This window comes from Mesocricetus auratus, unplaced genomic scaffold, assembly GCF_017639785.1.
Source record: "Mesocricetus auratus isolate SY011 unplaced genomic scaffold, BCM_Maur_2.0 Super-Scaffold_4256, whole genome shotgun sequence".
Taxonomy (NCBI): Eukaryota; Metazoa; Chordata; class Mammalia; order Rodentia; family Cricetidae; genus Mesocricetus; species Mesocricetus auratus.
The window spans coordinates 26434802-26453351 of record NW_024429182.1 but is presented as its reverse complement, the minus strand read 5'-3'; the positions used below and the strand labels follow the sequence as shown (position 1 = coordinate 26453351).

Genomic DNA, 18550 nt, shown 5'->3' with positions numbered 1-18550 from the left:
ATTAGTTACCACAAGGTATGTGTGTCACTCTTGCATCCTTAGGACTATCTTAGTGCCACGCTGGTGGTAGCTTGGAATCACTATTGATTGCTTCCCTACTTTGTTAACTTGCATGGCACCTTCTGATAACATGAAAATTAGACCTCAGATAGGAGGCTCTCAGGTGAGATCTGCTTTGGCTCTGTTGGGCCCTAAGTCCAAAGTGCATGGTGTCTTTAGCATGCACTTTCAGGGGGCAACCAGTTGCAGTAGCTATAGCCCTACAATGTTCGGGAGTCATTTAGACAACTCTGACCAACAACTCAGAAGGGGGCTTCTCATGCCTGGTATTGGGATTTTTGTTTATCTATGGCTCTTGGGGGGAACGTTATTGGCCCAAATGGGAAATTTTCATTTAAACTCTCTCTCTCTCTCTCTCTCTCTCTCTCTCTCTCTCTCTCTCTCTCCATATATATATTGACTTACATGCACTAAAAGCATTTTAGGCAGTTAATGGTATGATTCCTTATGAATTTTTCAACATCATTCTGACATTTTACCCTCTTTTCCCCTATATTCTTTAAGATTCAGTAGTGTCTATATTCCCAAAGCTTCTTTGCTTTGACCCTCCTAACCCTATATAGGTTGATTCTTGTGTGTTCTGATTCCATACGAACATAGAATTTGGATCACAATGTCACAAACAAAATACACTCAAAATTCTGTAATATTGGCAGATTTTATTGAATACTATATGCTAAAAATTAAAAATATAATATCACACAATTCTCAATAATCTAAGCAGTGTCATGAAGCTATTTATGCTATTTTTAGTTTGTACATTCCAAAGAGGCTACCCTCTTACTCTGTCATCCCCGAAAACTTTGAAAGTTTTGTTAGCTGTAAATAAATATCCTTGTATTTGGGCTACCCACATTTACCACAATTGTCTGAGATCAGAAACTTGATATAAGTAGTTGCACTTATTATAAGGTTGAGCTTGTTGACCAGCAGGTTATGGATTTTGTAGGACCTGTGGCAATGGAAGTATGGACTGGAATGTTGTAGGGGAATCCTGAATTCCTCTCTTTTTGATTGCTCATCCTTGTTCATTTAATTTTCTCTCATGTATTGCCGAAGGCCAGAGATTCCTGAAGCATAAAAAGTAAGCCTTCTTTAGGAAAATGTACTTTGATCAGGGTACCATAGGACTGAGAGTGTAGTTCATGCACCCCAAAGGCAGCTCACAAGCGGCTAGAACATCAGGAGTCAACCATGATTGATGAGTACAACAAAGTGTAATAAGAGAATGGAAGCTCCTATCATAGACACACAGATCCAAGAAAAACAAAACTACCAGCCAAACAAACAAGACAAAACAAAACCATGGCTGTAGAAAGGCAGACTACAGAGAAGGAGTCATCTCTAACTTTCATCTGGTTCCTCATACTTAAGGCAACAGTCACAAAAGAGTAGTAGAATAATGAGCCCTTAGAATGCTTACTATGTCACTTGATGAGCTGTGCCTCAAAACTCAGGGTTCAATGCTTTAGTGAGTCTCAGGGCCTTCTCATAACACTGCAGAGCCTCCCTCGTGTCTCCTCTCAGTCTGTAGACAAACCCAAGGAGGCTGATGCTCTCCACAACTCGAACATTCTGGCGAAGGCGTCTTTCAGCCAGTCTCTGCAAAGCCTCGAGAAGCTTGTTTCTGGCATAGGAAGAAGTCCCTTCTATTTTCAGACCCTTTATATAATGGGTGATTGCTCTGTCTTCTGATCGCTTATGAAATTGTTGGAAACGGCCATAGCGGAAATGAATGTCTTGTTGGATAATAATATCAAGGTTCCTTATGCTCAACGCTTTCTGAAAATTGTCCTCTGCCTCTCCAAACTGGCCAGCTTCTGCATACATTTCAGCAAGATTAACATAAGCTGTCTCAAATGTGGGTCTCAATTCTAAAGTCTTTTGAAATTGAAGCATAGCCAAACGGATCAACCGGTCTGCTCTTTCTCTATCCTGACCTCTAGGTTGCATGTTTGCTGCTTCCTTTATTTGGATCATTTGCCTCTTGTAGCAAATCCCAATCTGGTAATGCAAGAAGGCTGAGAAAGGTTTCACCTGCAAGGCTCTGTATAGGAGATGGAGAGCTCTCTCCACAAAATCTTCTCTTAGGTAAAATTTGGCGAGATATCCAAAGACATAGGCCTGGCAGAATGTGTTGGCCTGAGCTTCTTGAATGTACATTCTTGCTTCATCTGGTTTTCCCAAGTTCTGAAGCTTTAGGGCGAGGAGAACTTTAAGATATGGCTCTTCTGGATTTAACCTGACAGCCTTCCTTAGGGGTTCCAGAGAAATACTATTGTCATTGAAATCCTGGCGATAGGCTGCGATGGCATAGCCAGTGTTGTATTCAGGGTTTTCAGGATCCACTTTCAGAGCCTTTGCAAAGCAGGCCATGGCTCGTCTATAATTCTGTCTTCCACACTTCAGCAAGGCCCAGCCTTCCTCACAGTCCACCTCGGCACACTCCATCCTGTAGCGGAAGGGGCTTGCAAATTCCTTGCAAGTGTTCTCCACCTTGTCCAGGTAGGTCTGGGCATCTGCCAAGCTGTCCCTGTGGTAATGCACCCAGGCACAGTTGCCCCAGGTCACCAGGCTTCTCTTGTCCAGCTTCTCCCTCTGGGTCAAGGCTTCTGCTTCTTTCAAGCTCTGCAGGGCTTCCTCATGCTGGCCTTTCAGGTGCCTCACGTAGGCCAGCAGGTTGTGCATCCCCATGCTGTTCTCGGTATCAGGTAACTCAGTATCGGAAATTCTCATTTCTAAGTCAGGCATATCCGCATCTTCTATAAGCAACTCCCAAGTAAAGTGACATCTCAGCTGAAGCAGATTTTCCAGCATGGGATTTCTATGAGACTCTTCACTGTAAAAACAGACCTCAGTTACTGATACCTTTTACACTTAAACACTCTGGGTACTGAAAATCAAGCCAGCAATTAAGTCACCAAGCACCCGCCCTCCCAATATCTCTGCTGCCAGTTTTCATTCCTTCCTTGTATTTACCTAATCGCTTATCTTAGGGAGTAATTTTACATAACAATTTGAAAAACTCAACTCACTTAGTGGTACTAGTACTTGATTCCAAAAGGTCTAAAGTTCTATCACAATAATAATTTCATGAATGCCAGTAGAATGTAACTGCTGTGTTGGTTAGTTTTACACTATCTTGACATAAAAAAAAAAAACTAGAGTCATTGAGGAAGTGGGATTGTGGATTGAGAAAATGTTTCCATTAAGATTGGCAAGCGTGTGAGGCATTTTCTTAGTTGGTCATTGATGTGGGAGGGACCAACCTATTATGGGTGGTGTCATCCCTGGGTAGATTGTTGGGAGTTGTATAAGCAATCAGACTAAGAAAGCCATGCAGGGCAAACCTGTAAGCAGCACTCCTCCATGGCTTCTGCTTCAGTTTCTGCCTCCAAGAGAACTATGATACCTATGATACCTAAGATTCAGAAAATATCGAGGAATAGTCGTCTGAAAGATTCTAAGAACCAGAGGACCAGGAGACCTGTTGTGAGAGGGTGTTTTCTAGTTTTGACAAGGATGCTGTGCCTATGCAATCTCAACAACATGCTTGCATAAATGTAACTTGCATAATGATTTCATCAGTTGACATGACTACAGAGATGGGAAAAATTTCACAAGGCTCCACTTCTAGATGAAGAAATAGAGGTAGTCAATGGCTGCTGAAGCAAAAAGAAACAGTGTGTGTGTGTGTGTGTGTGTGTGTGTGTGTGAGAGAGAGAGAGAGAGAGAGAGAGAGAGAATGTGTTTATTGGATTTACCCTATGCAAGAGAAATGTATTATGTGCCATCAATTGCCAAATAAAAAGGTATGAGCTAGGAGGGTAACACTGCCCTTCATGCTATTGGTCAGAGGTGTTTTAGAGACCCCCAAGATGATACAGGGTATTGTCATTATTCATGATTGTCCACTGTTACCTGATGATAGGACTCTATTGCTGAAATCATCCCACACATCAGCCATAGAATGTGGGGAAATCAAGTTGGTGCTAACCAGGAGATTGCCCCCAACCCCCTGACTAGTTCTCACAGTACTGGAAGATACTGGGGTGGAGGAGTTTATAAAAAATCTTACTCAGATGTGAACCCTGTGAACTGCAATAATGACCAGCATGGCAAGATGTGGTTACTGACACCACAGTGACATGAATGCCATGAAACAAATGACCACTTTCTAATTGGAACTGAGGTTCAGTTCAAAGGAGGAAACCCGTCTGGTCCTGCAACTCTGGCCAAGAACCCATGGTTGGGGAACTTACAGGTCCCAAGGGTGGCCCTACTACTACTATTTTTGCCAAATGGACATAATATCAAATTTCATCTAATAATTTATTTTATTTTGTGCATAAGATAGTTTTGCATGCATGTACATATGTGTACCACATGCTTGCATGGTGTCTATGGCAGTCTGAAAAAGGGATCAAGTCCTTTGGAACCAGAATTACACAGTTAGTAGTTGCCATTCACATCTTTCCACCCATAGATTTGTGCAACTCTCAGACCTCATTGGAATAGTTCCTTCGTACAGTGAACAGTTATTGATATAGAAATTCATAGCTGGTCAAAGTACAAAAAACAAGTATCATTGGGGTGTTCGGCCATAACTACGAGATCTATATCACTCAGTGGGTATCTCAAAAGCAGGGGTAAAAAGATCAGAGCCAAAGGTTTTGAAGGATTGGAGCAAAATAGTGTGTGAATACCACAGGACCACTGCTGTCAAGAACTCAGCTATGGCTGCCCAAACAAGACCTGCACCACATCAGTCTAACCTGGAGTAGGAGTAGGCTCATGTGCTCTCACTCCTGAAGACCAGAGAGAAGTCAATGGTTTCTGGAGTGGAGTCAGTATTTTTACTTCTTTAAGTATGTGACTCTTGATAAACTAACCACGCTCCTATGGGTGGCCCCATACTCAGAAGTATATGAACAGCACAAATTAGAGTCCATGGGTTTCTAGATTAAAAAAATAGGACACAGAGTTGAAGGGCAAGGAAGTGGGGGGGGTCATGGGAGGAGATAGAAGAGTTGGGTGAATTTGTCAAAATAACATTTTCAAGGAATTAATACAATGATTTTTAACTAATATAATTTTAGCGTCAGTCTTAACACTATAAGGCACTCGTCTGTTCTGCTTCCTTCAGACTTCACGGTATAGGCACTGGGACTTTCAGGAAAAAAGGTTGGGAGGGGGACTCACAGATATGGTTCCTTACCCCATTCCCTATTTATTTTCAACATGTAAGTTCACTTTTATCTCCCACCTCGCAGGAAAGCTTCCGAGTTAACTCTGAGAACCAGAAATGGTTTCAGTGGATGGCTTTCCTAAATGCCTAACTGGAGTGGAGAAGGTACTGTGGCCTCTTCCTCCTCCCTCCTATGTGAATGTACAAAGTCCCAGAATAACACTAACATGGCAAGGTCAAATGTAACCCCCATTTTTATAAATCGCTTGGTGCCAAGCTCAGGTGATTCTGCAGCTGAGTGAAGGATGGTTAATCACCATCTCAACAACTAAATTATTTCTCACCTCCCAGAGGGAAGCATACAGTAGTTCGGGATCTGTGTGACCAAGAATTTCTGTTCTAATATTTTTTCTTTCTATGATGTTCTCTCTGTAAGAGCACTAAGGAGGAAAATATTTCTTTGATGATTGAAAAAGTTGCCCCTACACCCAGAAGCAGATATCATTAGGAAAAGCTTTTAATCCAAATGCCTCATTTGTGCTCAACACTGCCCATGACAATGATAACAGACACCTACCCAGGGAAGATATACACATAGATGCCTGTTACTCTAGAGATGCCACAACGTTTGTGGATGAATCCTCCATGCTTTCTAAATATGTGGCCCAATCTCAGGTACCCGAACTCTGGCCCAGTTAGTACATTAATGATAAATAGAGACTACCCTTCAAATGAAGGGCAGTTTGCAATGTGAAAGCATAGCAGGTTTCTGCCCTCCTTGAGCCTGCGGAACTTGAAGAGCACCGAGTGAGCTGTCACATGGGGTCTTCTGTCTCCTGCTAGAAGATAATTGCTTTCCTTTCTTATTTGGTGCTTACCACTGCGATATTGCTTGTTTTTCTCTTGGCTTTGGTCCTGGGATGACTATGGAGCAGAGTGTCATCACAGGGGTCCACAGTCCAAGTGGGAGCTGAGCCCTCCATTAGCTGAGGATTGCTACAAGGACTATATAAGTGGGTGGGGACCTGTGTACCACTTTGCATGTGGTAGCTGGAGCTTGTCACAATTGTCAGGCTGGCTTCTTTCCCTCAGATATTTTGGTCAGTGAAAAATGCATGAATGGAGAGCTCACCCTACTTCTGTCCCTGTACTATTGGGACCAACGGTATTTTTATGTGGCCAACATACAGTCTTAGATTAAAACTATTTTCTTTGTAGTCACTAATATGCTATTTCTTCTCAAATCAAGTATAGACATTTGCTGGTGGAGGAATTCTGGCAAGTGGCCCATTTTACTGTGGGTTCTCTCTCCCCAACCAACTGCAATATTAGATAGACTCAGAAAACTAGCCAGAATGGTTTAGAGTGAAAATGTTTCCTGTGGTTTACTAATTCTAACCAAACCAGAAAAGAAAGTGGTGCATTTTCCTAGAAGGAGAGCATCCAAAGCTGAAGATTCAGAATTTTCAGAGTCTGATGTTTCAGTTGTACACTGAACATCTCAGATATTCAGACATCTCAGATATCCAGATTGCTTAGCCTACTCTAGAGTTTCTGAGTGACCACTTCTGGGGTGGTTTCTGGGAATTTGTGTTTCCAGTAAGTACCCAGCTGATACTGACACCAGTAGTCATATAAGCTTAATCTGAGCATAGCCGATGTAGTGAAAAACAACATTTCAAGTACCGACACACAGTTTTATTGTAACCATAAAATGCTGACCTAGGGGACTAGAGAGATGGTTCAGTAATTAATAACACTTACTGCTCTTACTGAGGACCTGGTTCAGTTCCCAGCAACTACATCAGGTAGCTTACAACTGTCTGTAACTCGGTTCCAGGGACTCTGATGCCCTCTGGCCTCTATGGGCATCTGCAGGCATGTCATACACATAAACTCATGCAGGCAAATACACATACACTATATGAGTTTATGTGAGATATATATATATATGACTGGCTATCACTAAAAACAAGAAAAAATGTCCACCTTTAAAATTAGCTTCTTCTTTCTACCAGGATTCAATCAAATTATCAAGTTAAAACCTGCTTCCTCTCCTTCCCCCACTGTTCTGATGTCACCATTCTCATCTGTCCATTGCCAGTCTTCGCTCTGACTCAGGTCTCTGTCCTTTCATGGGCAGTCTGTAAGTGTCCTCCTGGGAAATTGTCACTGTGGTAAAATGTCCTACTAAATGGCCTCTCTTCTGGAATAAAAAAGGCTTTCTTATTTATTCCCTTAAGAGCAATGCTGCCTTTACCAAGCAGGCTGCCACAGGTGGGAAACTCCCCTCACCTTTCTGGACCACTTCCATTCTCTCTTTATCTCCCACACGTGGGAGAGCTGACCCCTTGGATCTCCTTGATGTTTTCACTTTCTTGCGGATTCAGTCACTTGGTTGCACCACTCAGAAACTGGGGTACTGGGAAAAGGCAAGGTCTTGATACTCTTTTGTGAGTTTCCATCAAGCTGGCCTTTAAACTGATGGTGGTTGAGTTTTCCACCAAGGCTCTTAAGAAGCCTCTCCTAAGAGCTACAGCTAAAGACCATTCCAGATCTACTGAATCTCCCTCCCCATGTCCCCCAAGGCCTTATGGTTACCATGCTATCACTGTTGTTAGCCTCTTACCCAAAACCTTCCCCAGTGACCAGACTGAGACCTATTAGTGTCAGGACCATGAGCAGGATGACTTCATCAGGAGGAAGCATACCTAGGAACCAGTCATTAAAGGCTCTACATTTTAGAATGTCAACACATGCAGAAATCAGTTTAGCAAAGCAGAGAAAGTCTTTACCTCATGTTGCTGGGAGACAGCTCCTTAGTACTTTGATTCAGGCCAAGAGGCTCTTCCAAATTCAATGGGGTTCTAGGGGTTGGTTCTCAAATAAACAAGGTATTCATGTACAGGAAGATTACTAGGCAGTTTTCCACACCCTTCATGACCTAAGGGAAACTGGCAAGATTCCAGCGCAGTGAAAAGGAAACTTAAAGAGGGCTAGCTGCTTCTGCTTTGATAATAAAGACATGCATGATTTAGGAAGCTAACAAGATTTTTGTTAGAATCCATGTTCATGTTGGGCTCCATGTAGACTTTGTGTCAGGAAATGGCTGATGTTTTACATCCAGTGTTGGAGCAAGAAGAGTAGAAGCATGGATGGATATTTTCAGGGAGCATGCCAGACTATTTTGTTGCTATCACATAACACCCAAAGAGGCATTTCAGGGTCCGTGTTTATGCATAACAGAATTCTAGAGAAAGTATCTGTGGCAGAATGAGATTACAGATGGTTGTTTTTTCTGTGGGTTTTTTCTTTTTTGAGATATTGGTCTGAAAACAACAAAGGCCATGTAATGTGTATCCTCCTGTGGAATTCCTACCCCTGCCTACTTCTACGACCTTATCAGTGATCCAAACAACATTATTTGAATTGGCCAGTAGAGCATGAGCTTAGTAAGTGGTAAGGTGTGTAGTAATCGAGCTGTGATGGGCCACTGAAGTTTAGGGTATCCAGGGAAGTGTGGGTGCTAACATCTAATTCTAAATCCACACAGTTCTTTTGAGTTACCTCATAGTTTTTAAACTGTTCCACTGGGTGCTGTGAGAGCCACAGTTACATTTAACTTTCAATTACTGTGCCTTAGAGATCCATGAAACAAAAATGCCTCTGGTCTGTAAGGCCCTTGCTCACGGACAGTTTCTGAAATTCTGGAGGCTGTCGTTTGTGGGAGATAACAAGCCACATGTTTTCACTCCCCTAAACAAGTTTTCTTGATCCATCTGCACCAGATGTGCACTTGTGGGTGGGAGGTTCACAGGCAGGAAATATGTCAGGATGTATCCTTGCCCCTGACTGGATGGAGGCTGTAGGTACGTCAGGGGCTGGAGAGATGGCTCAGCCATTAAAGGCTAGGCTCACAACCTAAAATATAAGGATATATGCTTGCCCCTGATTGGACCTGATGGGAAATGTAGTGAATTATGGGTTTTCCTTCTTAAGCCACTGCAAACTGTGACTTGGAGCCATTTCCTGGGAATTTGGGTCTGGACCTGGCTAGAAACCATCTACCTGGCCAGTGTTCAATTAAAGCTTGCTTCTAATTTAGTTTTTTTGAATGGTTCTGGTCTTATTCTCATTCAGTGGGATCAACAGTCCTGAGGTATGGAGTCACAAAAATCCACACAGAGTGTCTATCAAACGCAACTTACTTATTTAATCAAAATTTTCTGAGACCAAGACTGGTGCAATTATCCATCCAGCTAGCAGGGGAAGAGGAAATGTTGAAAAGCTGTGGTTCTAAAGCTCTCTTGTGAGTTGCCCCTGAGCCACCTTGTTAGTTTCTGTATCTTGCTTTGGTAGGCAGCAACATAGTCAGATAAGCAAAGGGGTTAGCAAGGATGGAGAGCAGTTTCCAGCTGTGCGTTACAAGATAAGGCTATTGACTTCCCTAAGTCTACAGTAAACTGCTGTGCCTAGATGTGCAGATTCTTGGTTGACCTGGGCCTTTAACTAGACTGTGCTCTCCAGACTCCCTATGAGGAAGGTATGGTCATTAATTCAAGTTTGGGTCAGTTGCAGACATCTTTTCCTGATGACTTTCTCTTTTCTCCCCAGCTTGCACATAATGAGGGACATTAATGTGTTTTGCTCTTGTATGCACACCTGATTGTACTGAGAAGGCAAAGGGCTGCCTGGAGACACTGTAGTCAGCATCATTACTGAACTTTGGTGTCAATTTAATGTGTCATCTTGGCTTCTTTGGCAGACATTAACAAGCCATATTTACTCACTTGTTAATTCAAAATCATAGGATTTTCCTTATGGGTTGTGATGAGATCCAGAGGGATACAGCATTGGTTGATTGAAAACAAAAACATCCAGTAAGGTGGGCATTGTTTTTACCGTAGGAGCAGTCTTCCCATCAGTCCAGTCTGCGCTAAGTAAGCATTAGGTAGAAGCCTTCCTCATTGCAATTGCTCCCCATCAGGAACTGAGAGAAGTGCCTCACGTGGCATCGCTGTGTAGATGCTAAACTTCGGTTCTGAGCTTTAAGCTGAGGCAGTGTAGACATTTCCCAACTTCTGACTTGTTTAAAAATCCTAGACACAGCCAAGCACGGTGTCTATAGCGCCTCTTCAGTGCTGGTACTCAGCCCATTCCAATAGTGGCAGAGGCGGGGTGAGAGGAGATTTTTGAAAAGGGGACTACTTCCTCCCAGCTTCCTTCTTCCAGCCCTTTATTTGAAAGGCTACATCTAAAAAGACAAGTTGAGCTTTGAGGTGCAAATATTTCCATAAGGTAGTTTCTTCAAACTAGCCTTTGCCTGGCCTTAGAAAGAAAGATAGAAACACTAGCAAATGCTGAAATGAATACTAGGAATGCGGTTTAAACGGGTATCAGCATGACTTTGAAGTTCTTGTGCCCAAAATTACTGCTTAGTAACTGTTAGGGAAACAGAACAAGTGTGCATCGCATGGTCATCATGAATTTGGCAATGGTCCAGGTTCTGAGAGCCTCTGGATCAGCAGATTAGGTCTTCAGAATCTTGCCCAATGTGTCTTTGGCATAAACAGAGTCACAAAATGCACCATGGAGACAGCAGTATTTGGAAGAAAAAAACAACAGAGGGTATGATGAGCACACATATGTTAAAAAGAAAAGAACAATGAGAACCAGAGGGAGGTTTACTTTTGAAGACTGGGAGCATTATATGCAGCTCTGCCTCTCTGCCTGCCACTCCACCCATCCACATATCCTGATGAGTGTCTCCTTTGAGAAAAGCTCTGAGTGTTTGTGCCTTCTTAGGAAGTTTGGTGGAGAATGTGTCCCATGGTAACTGACAGTAGCTAAGAGCATAGGTTTTCTACTTAGGAAACCCTTTACACAATTTCATGTAAAGCCTTTCTGTTCTCTATAAACACTCTCTGTGATAGCCTGACAGTCCTGCCTCCTTAAACATTGTTGTGAGTTGTTTATTCCTTTCTTTTTCAACTATAAAAAGCATCACTTTATTTTAATAAGCTCACAAATAAAGCCACTATACAGGTGATTTAAGGAACCCACTCAAACACGTGTCCACTTGTCCAGTCTCAAACTCTGTTCATCCCAGCGAACTTCTATATAGTCGGGATGGCCGTTCTGAAGCCAGGGAGCTTCACTTAGGATTTTACACTTTTAGTATCTGTTACGCCGTTCAGTATCTATCTATCTCTATCGCAAAAGAAAAAAAAGGACCACAGGAAGAAAAAGACCTATGATCTCTTTCATGACTCATGTGTCTTTCTGCATTTTGTCTTTCCTCATCAACCATTACCCTTTCTTAGTACAGATGTACACACACACACACACACACACACACACACACACACTAAATGCCAGTTGAAAAGGGGGGAGCATGGAAAGAACAAGGCTTAGAAAAAGCCCCTAAAAGAACGTTATTTGCTGGTCATTATGATTGCTTGCTTTCTTTCAAATGCAGTCTCTTTATTCGATAATTGTTGTTACATGCCTGTATGTAAGTATACACACCCTCTCTAAGTCCATCAGTTTTTCCTATAAATTTCATGATTTCATTTTTCTTTACAGCTCTACAATATTCTATTTTGTATAGGCACTGCCTTTTCGCTATCCATCAATCGGTTCATGGACATCTAGGTTGTTTGCATTGCCTTGCTGTTGTTAATACAGCACCAACAAACACGGATGTGCAAATTATCTCTAAAGTAGGATATGGAGCTCTTGGGGTATATTCCCGTAGTTATATGGTATTTGTTTTTAGTTCTTTTTGAGGCATTCACAAACTGATTTCAGTAATAGTTGTTTTAATTCGCACCCCTGCCAGTGGTCAATAAGTGTTCCTCTTCCCTCGCATCCTCTCCAGCATTTGCTGTCAAATTTCCTTTCTTTCTCTTCCCTCCCTCCCTCCCTCCCTCCTACTCTGCTTCAGTCATTTTGATGGCTTCTCGGAAAAAGTGCTGCCAGAGTTCTTGATGCTAGCCATTCTGACTGGTATGAGGTGGTACCTCAAATCAGTTTTTATATGCATGTTTTGATGAGTTAAGGATATTTTACAATCTTAAAAATAGTGTTTGATTTTTTGTTTTATGTACTTCTTCCTCTGTTTGCTTCATTATCCCAGTTGTTCATGGGGGTGGTTTTTTTTTCTTTGTATTTCATCTCTGTAATTCTTTGTAAATTCTGGATATCGGTTCCAGGTTTAAAGCATAGCTAGTAAAACAAAATTATTTCATTGTATGGACTCCCTGTGTGCTCTGCTCATGGTTTCCTTTGCTGTATTGTTTTGGAGGCTGTCCTGGAACTTGCTCTGTAGACCAGGCTGGCCTCAAACTCACAGAGATCCACCTGACTCTGTCCCCCAAGTGCTGGGATTAAATGCATGTACCACCAACATCCGGCGTGCTGAAACTTTTAAATTCTGTGAAGTCCCATCTGTTGATGCTTGGGACTCATTCCTGTGCTACTGTAGTTCTGTTCAGAAAGTTATCTCCTAACCTAAAGTCTTGATGAGAATCCCCTGTGATTTCCCTGAGAGTTTCAGTATTTTATGCTTAAACTAAGGTCTTAGATCCATTGCAAAATAACTTTTGTGCAAGATAAAAGATGTGGATTTTTTTCTTTTGCTAGAACATAGGCTAACTTGATGTTTCACTGTTGGTGAACAGCACTATAACAAACAGAAGAGTGAAGGCATTTCTTTAAGTGTGTACTTTGAAGAAGAAACTAATTTTTGGAATTCATTGGCTTAGAACAAACTAGGGAAGAGAAGTGTGTGTACTCTTAAAATACAATGTATATTAATCCTGCCTGGGCTTCCTATTTCCTAATGAGAGTATGTAAAACATTTTATTTATTATTGTACCTGAGAAGTCTACCATGACGTTCTGAACACTCAAATTGTCAGCTGAAATGAACCCGTGTCCCGTAAGCTGCCTTTGTCAGGTATTTAATCATAGAAGTGAGAAAAGTAAGCACATCACGTGAACTGCTCACTCAGAAAGAGTACACGACTCAGTGTCCTTGGTGTTCACAAGTTCTCTCCTGCTAAATGCACAGGGTGCTTAAGCCACAGATATGTCTTTGGAGTCCATGGAACCCTCATGTAGATTGACCTTTAATGGAACCATTGCCTCAGTCACCAAAATTTCTGCCTTCATCAAGTCAATTGTCATAGACAGAAGCAGCTAAATTAAATCAATGTGCTCTTAGGTCATATTTTCCTTGAGGACCATCAAGACATGGTATGTTTTAGTTATTTCTTATACCTACACAAATTATAATACAGATTCCTCACAAATGTTTTGAAACTCAAGTGGAAGACACAAGTTCCCTAAAAATCTTAGCTTTCTGAGCTTGTACATCATGATAACCATACCTTAAGTTTAGTCAAGATCACATGTGGGAGATAATTTATTAGTTGGTACTGCAAAGTGACCCAAGGTGAATCCAAGTGACCATAACACCTCAAACACAGAGACAGGACTAAACTAAAATGTAAATACACAGATAGCATGCCAGGCTTTGCTGTAAATAAAAATGGGCACTCTCCAAAAGTGTCTAAGGTTTCCAGTCATACAACAAGAAACTGCTAGTTACTGACTCAATGGAATCTTCACACTGAGGAACATTTTAATCACACTTTCTCTACAATTGGTATCTAGGGAACAAAACAAACCAAGGTCTTAACTGCAAGAGTTCATCACAAACTATGCAAATCATAAAGCGAAACAACCAAGAGTGCTTCTCACAAGGGAGACTGAGTTAAAGTCAAAAATTATTTTCTCTTTACCACAAGACATTCATAGGCAACTGACACTTAGGAGCCAGGGAGTCAGAATAGTATGCCAAACAGCTGGAAATTTCCCCACATTGTAACCGCAAGTATCTGTTGTGAAATAATTCTCCTGTACATTGTGAATATGTATTGTTCTCATTGATTAACAAAAAAGCTGACAGGCCAGTAGACAGACAGGAAGTATAGGAGGGATAGTCAGAGACAGAGAGAATGCTGGGAAGAAGAGGGGCAGACTCAGGAGAGATGCCAGACATTCACCAACCAAATAGAATGTATAGAAAATGAAGCAACAGGTTGCCTGCTGTCGGGAGCTGTGCGTCAGGAAAACTCTAAAGGTTAGAGAAACAGAAGTCATGTTTTGAAGACCTGTGTTACAGGTGTTTCATCAGTTTGTAAGACATGAGTCTGAAGTGGCCAGCAGTTTGGTTCTTGAAAGATCTATGAATTGTGTTCAGTTACTTGGGCGAGTCAGTCAGGACCCAGTCATGAGACAGGTGGAAGGAAATAACCCAGTCACAATATTTTCTTTGTCAACAAATGGGATGTGGCGATCAGGAGACAGTGAAGCATACCAAATGGGTGACGTCAGTCAAAAGACAACCTGGCACAGAATATCGGTGTTTTGACCAGGCCTCAGAGATGTGGCATATCAGTACGTGAAAAAGGGGGCTCGCATTTTGTGGAAGGGAAAGTGGACTATGGTGAATACATGGATAAAAATAACGTGAGGAGGCAGGCCACCACAATCATAGCTGATAACATTATATTTCTGAGTGACCAGATAAAAGAAAAGGCGTAGAACGGATGATTCTGGTTTGATCATTCTTTGGTACAGCCTCCTTCCCAAATCATGTATAGTCTATAGTTTAAAGATAAAGATGAAAAAGTTTTATATTAAAAAAAAGAAAATGAAGCAACAAGCCATGAGTCATGTGTCCAAACAGAAAAAATGCGTTAATTTAAATGTAAGAATCATCTAGTAATAAGCCTGAGTTATTGGCTCAGCATTTTAAGTCATATTAAGTCTCAGTATGTTTATTTGATAGTTCCTGGTAGGACAGAATCTTCTGCCTACATATGGCACCCAATGTGTGGTATGCATTAACACATTAAAACCTGAGAAAACTTAAAAATAGAGAGGATTCTAAAGACACAAAAATGGAGTCCAATTCAGCTTATTGGTAACTGCTTTTTCACTGGTGTACTCTGTTTGCTGGTGGTAAGCAGAGATGTGGCTCCTTTAAGAGGCAACTTTCTAACTTGGTGCCACTAACAAAAACTATTTGTCTCTTTTAAGATGCCCTGCTACCAAACACTTAAATGGAATTTATGAGTAGTGAGTGGCCCACTACATGGTGACTGTGTGACCCCAACAACTTCCCAGAGTTGTGGTGGTAAACAGGACTCTCATGCTGGTAACTTCTTCACGAAGCAAGACACAAGGGCTTGACAGAGTCAGCCACCAAAGCCAATGTTTTGGTCCTAGCCATGTCCCTTAGAAGTTTAAAGACTCATGTGGTCAGAAAAAGTTAGAGATAGGCAAATCCAGATTGGGGGGGAAATCCTCTAAAAGGTTTACAGTGTATTTGAAAATATTCATAGTCTTGGGAGAGAGAAGAAAAAGAATATATACAGTCTTAGATTAAAAAACACAATTTTAAAATAAAGTCCTTTAAAAAGAAATAGAGTAATAAAAAATATAAAAACACATCTAAAGATGGGAAGTACACAGAGAGTTTGGATCCTATATGTTGTCTTCAGACTTTTTGACTGTTAATGAACAAATAGTAGCTGGTAAAAGATATTGGATTATGAAAACTGATACATTAAACCAACCTATATATTTAAAAAATTTAAGTCAGAAGATATGTCACTTTGGGAGAGAGGCTATGCTTTTGTTTCCACATGAAATGGGAGGCTATTGATTCATTCCAGGTGAAGAAAAATCAGGTTTGGAAGCAGAAGAACTCCTGAAAAATCACTGATGGGAGTGAATGGCTCAGATGATCCAACATCTCAGAGCACCTCTGTTGCAGTTTCTTCTGAGTTCTACATCCAGAACAGCTTCCAGACGACTACCACATTACACTCCCTGGCCCCCATAGCCTTGTAGCCATATCATAATGCAAAACTCCATTCAGTCCCCATAGTCTATCTATAGCACTCTCAAACTTGTTTAAAATTTCCAAGTCACTTCTGAGACTCATGTAATCTCTCTACTATAATACCCTGTAAAATCAAAATGAAAAAGCAGATCACAATGTATAAGATATACATTATCAATCCCAAATGGGGATAGGGAGCACAGTCAAGGCAGATGTCTCCCTAGGCAGCTGGTGTCCTGTGTTCAGGAGCTCTGAGCTGCCCTGTCAGTGGCTTTATTTCTCAAAAGAGATGGGCACAATCTCTAACTCTAAGTGTGGGCTGCTATAGGCAGGGAAAGCAAAGACAGACAGGATTGAATCTGATGTCCCTGGGTCATGAACCTTCCTACAGAAATCTGTCCATCATTTCTATGTGGTGCAGAAAAGAATGAATAACCATGTATTTGTTTATTTGGGAGAGATAGAGAGAAACAGGCAGAGACAGAGACAGAGAGGACAGAAACTTTTTATGCTTTTGCCTCTTTGTCACCTGGCTTATCAAATGTCATAGGTAAAGTCCTGAGTACAGGAACAACTGCCAAACACTCCCAGGGGCACTTTTCAAATATGCAAGTAATTGTGTCCAACAACAATGAATGGGACCAGGGCCACACCCTTAGAGATATAAATAGAAACATTTCATTACAAAACAGCAATCTGGAAAATTAGAATGGACTATCAAGCGGAGGGATCAGTACAAGGAGTACTGGGCCATGAGTTTCATGACGGTTTACAGGGCATGAACAAAGAGTCCTGTCTCTTCTCCAGGTTGGTACATCAAGGACATTTCAAGCCTCCTCTGTCCATTACTTGAAGCCTAGGGAAGGAAAGGCTGCCAGTGTTCCTCTGAAAACAGGCTTCGTTCATAGTTGTTGGTGCTTCTCTCTGTGGCCCCCAATCTCAAGCCACTCTCCATGAGGTCTGAAATGCCATGTGAAAGAGGGCAGGAAGCCTCCCAATTGCTCCCCTTGGAGACTTAGAATGATGCTGGACAGGTGGCTCAGTGGGAAAGGGGCTTGTCAAGCCGGCAAGAGGACGACAATCTCAGTCTCAGTTCTACCGAGAGAAGACCTGCAAACCACCAGAATTTCCTTCTCAAAAAGACAAACAGGTGAAGACCAGTGCCTAATGCTGTCCTCTACCCTTCATATGCATGCCTTGGCATTTGCACCTCTTACACACACACACACACACACACACACACACACACACACACACACACAATTTAAATGCCACATGAGAAGGATGCCAGAGTAAAGAATAGTATAGAAGAGCTCCGTAAAGCATAGTTATAGATAAAAAGACTTCTTTGTACATTTGCCTTTACTTTTCCTTAATCTTCTTTAATGTATTCTGCCACGTATTTTTTATTTTTGAGATTATAATTTAACTGCATTTTTGACATAGTGATTTTATTATACTTCTTCCTTCTCTTTCCATTTTTCTATTTTCCTCCTTGAAATCCCCACTTATTACCCTCCAAGATCTGTTTAAAACCCATATCCTTTTTTCTTCATTCATTGCTACCGCAATTGTACACATGCACACATAGAGACACAACACACACTCAGAGTTCATGGCACAGACAGAAAAGACTACATGACAATGGAGCAGGAATGTGGCCCTCTGCAAGTCAGGAGCAAACACCTTCTAGGTAAGGTGCTATATAGGCAGGCAATTTAATCTGAGATTTATAACTTGCTAAGTTAAAAAAAAAAACAAAGTTCTGTTGGGTAAGCATGTGTATCCATAGGATTTTCCTATGGCAACCTAGGCAGAAGGGCTCAGTCATGCAATCAGTGTTTTGTCTCTTGGGTCATTTTGTAACCCCATCCCCTGTGGTATATATGGGGTTTTTTTCCTTACAGGAGTACTCATGCTGGTACCATAATGAGTTGATTATTCTAAGCTGACAGTGAGTCCAATTCTATGTTTTTAAATTTGGTTTTATTATTACAAGGTCTTAGGGATATCATACGATTTGGGGGTTAAAAATGTCACTTCCCTACAGGAAGGATTACATTGATTCTGTGGTTCTGGTGGTAGTTGTGTCATTTTCCTGAGGAGCTGAAAACAGGGTACCCTCTTAGGGTATTTAGTCCTGTTTTGAATTTAGAAGTGGACTGAAAGGGGCCTCTAGGATAATGTAATGCAATTTAAATGGAAAGCCTCAGGGCAGGCAAGTGGTCAATCTCAGTACATGCCCTAAAGAGGAGAATGGAGAAGGGAAGGGGAGGGGGATGGAATACGCATGCATATTGCAGTTGAGTCTTTATGAAGGACAGCCACATGGTATATAACCAGCCACACAGCAGGGAAGGGATCTTTACAGAAGTAAGAAAGAAA

At 41.5% G+C, this 18550-nt stretch overlaps 1 protein-coding gene and 1 pseudogene across 1 annotated transcript; one reads left to right on the top strand and one right to left on the bottom strand.

Annotated features, from left to right (window-relative positions):
* Positions 1-704: 704 nt before the first annotated feature.
* On the bottom strand, positions 705-8156 carry LOC101822883 (interferon-induced protein with tetratricopeptide repeats 1). The gene is made up of 2 exons (XM_021224958.2): positions 8044-8156; positions 705-2899 (listed from the first exon to the last, which is right to left on the bottom strand). The coding sequence occupies exons 1-2, from the start codon at positions 8046-8048 to the stop codon at positions 1507-1509; spliced, it is 1398 nt and encodes a 465-aa protein (XP_021080617.1). The 5' UTR covers positions 8049-8156; the 3' UTR covers positions 705-1506.
* Positions 8157-14413: 6257 nt separating this feature from the next.
* LOC101843639 lies at positions 14414-14955 on the top strand (annotated as a pseudogene).
* The last annotated feature ends 3595 nt before the right edge of the window (positions 14956-18550 follow it).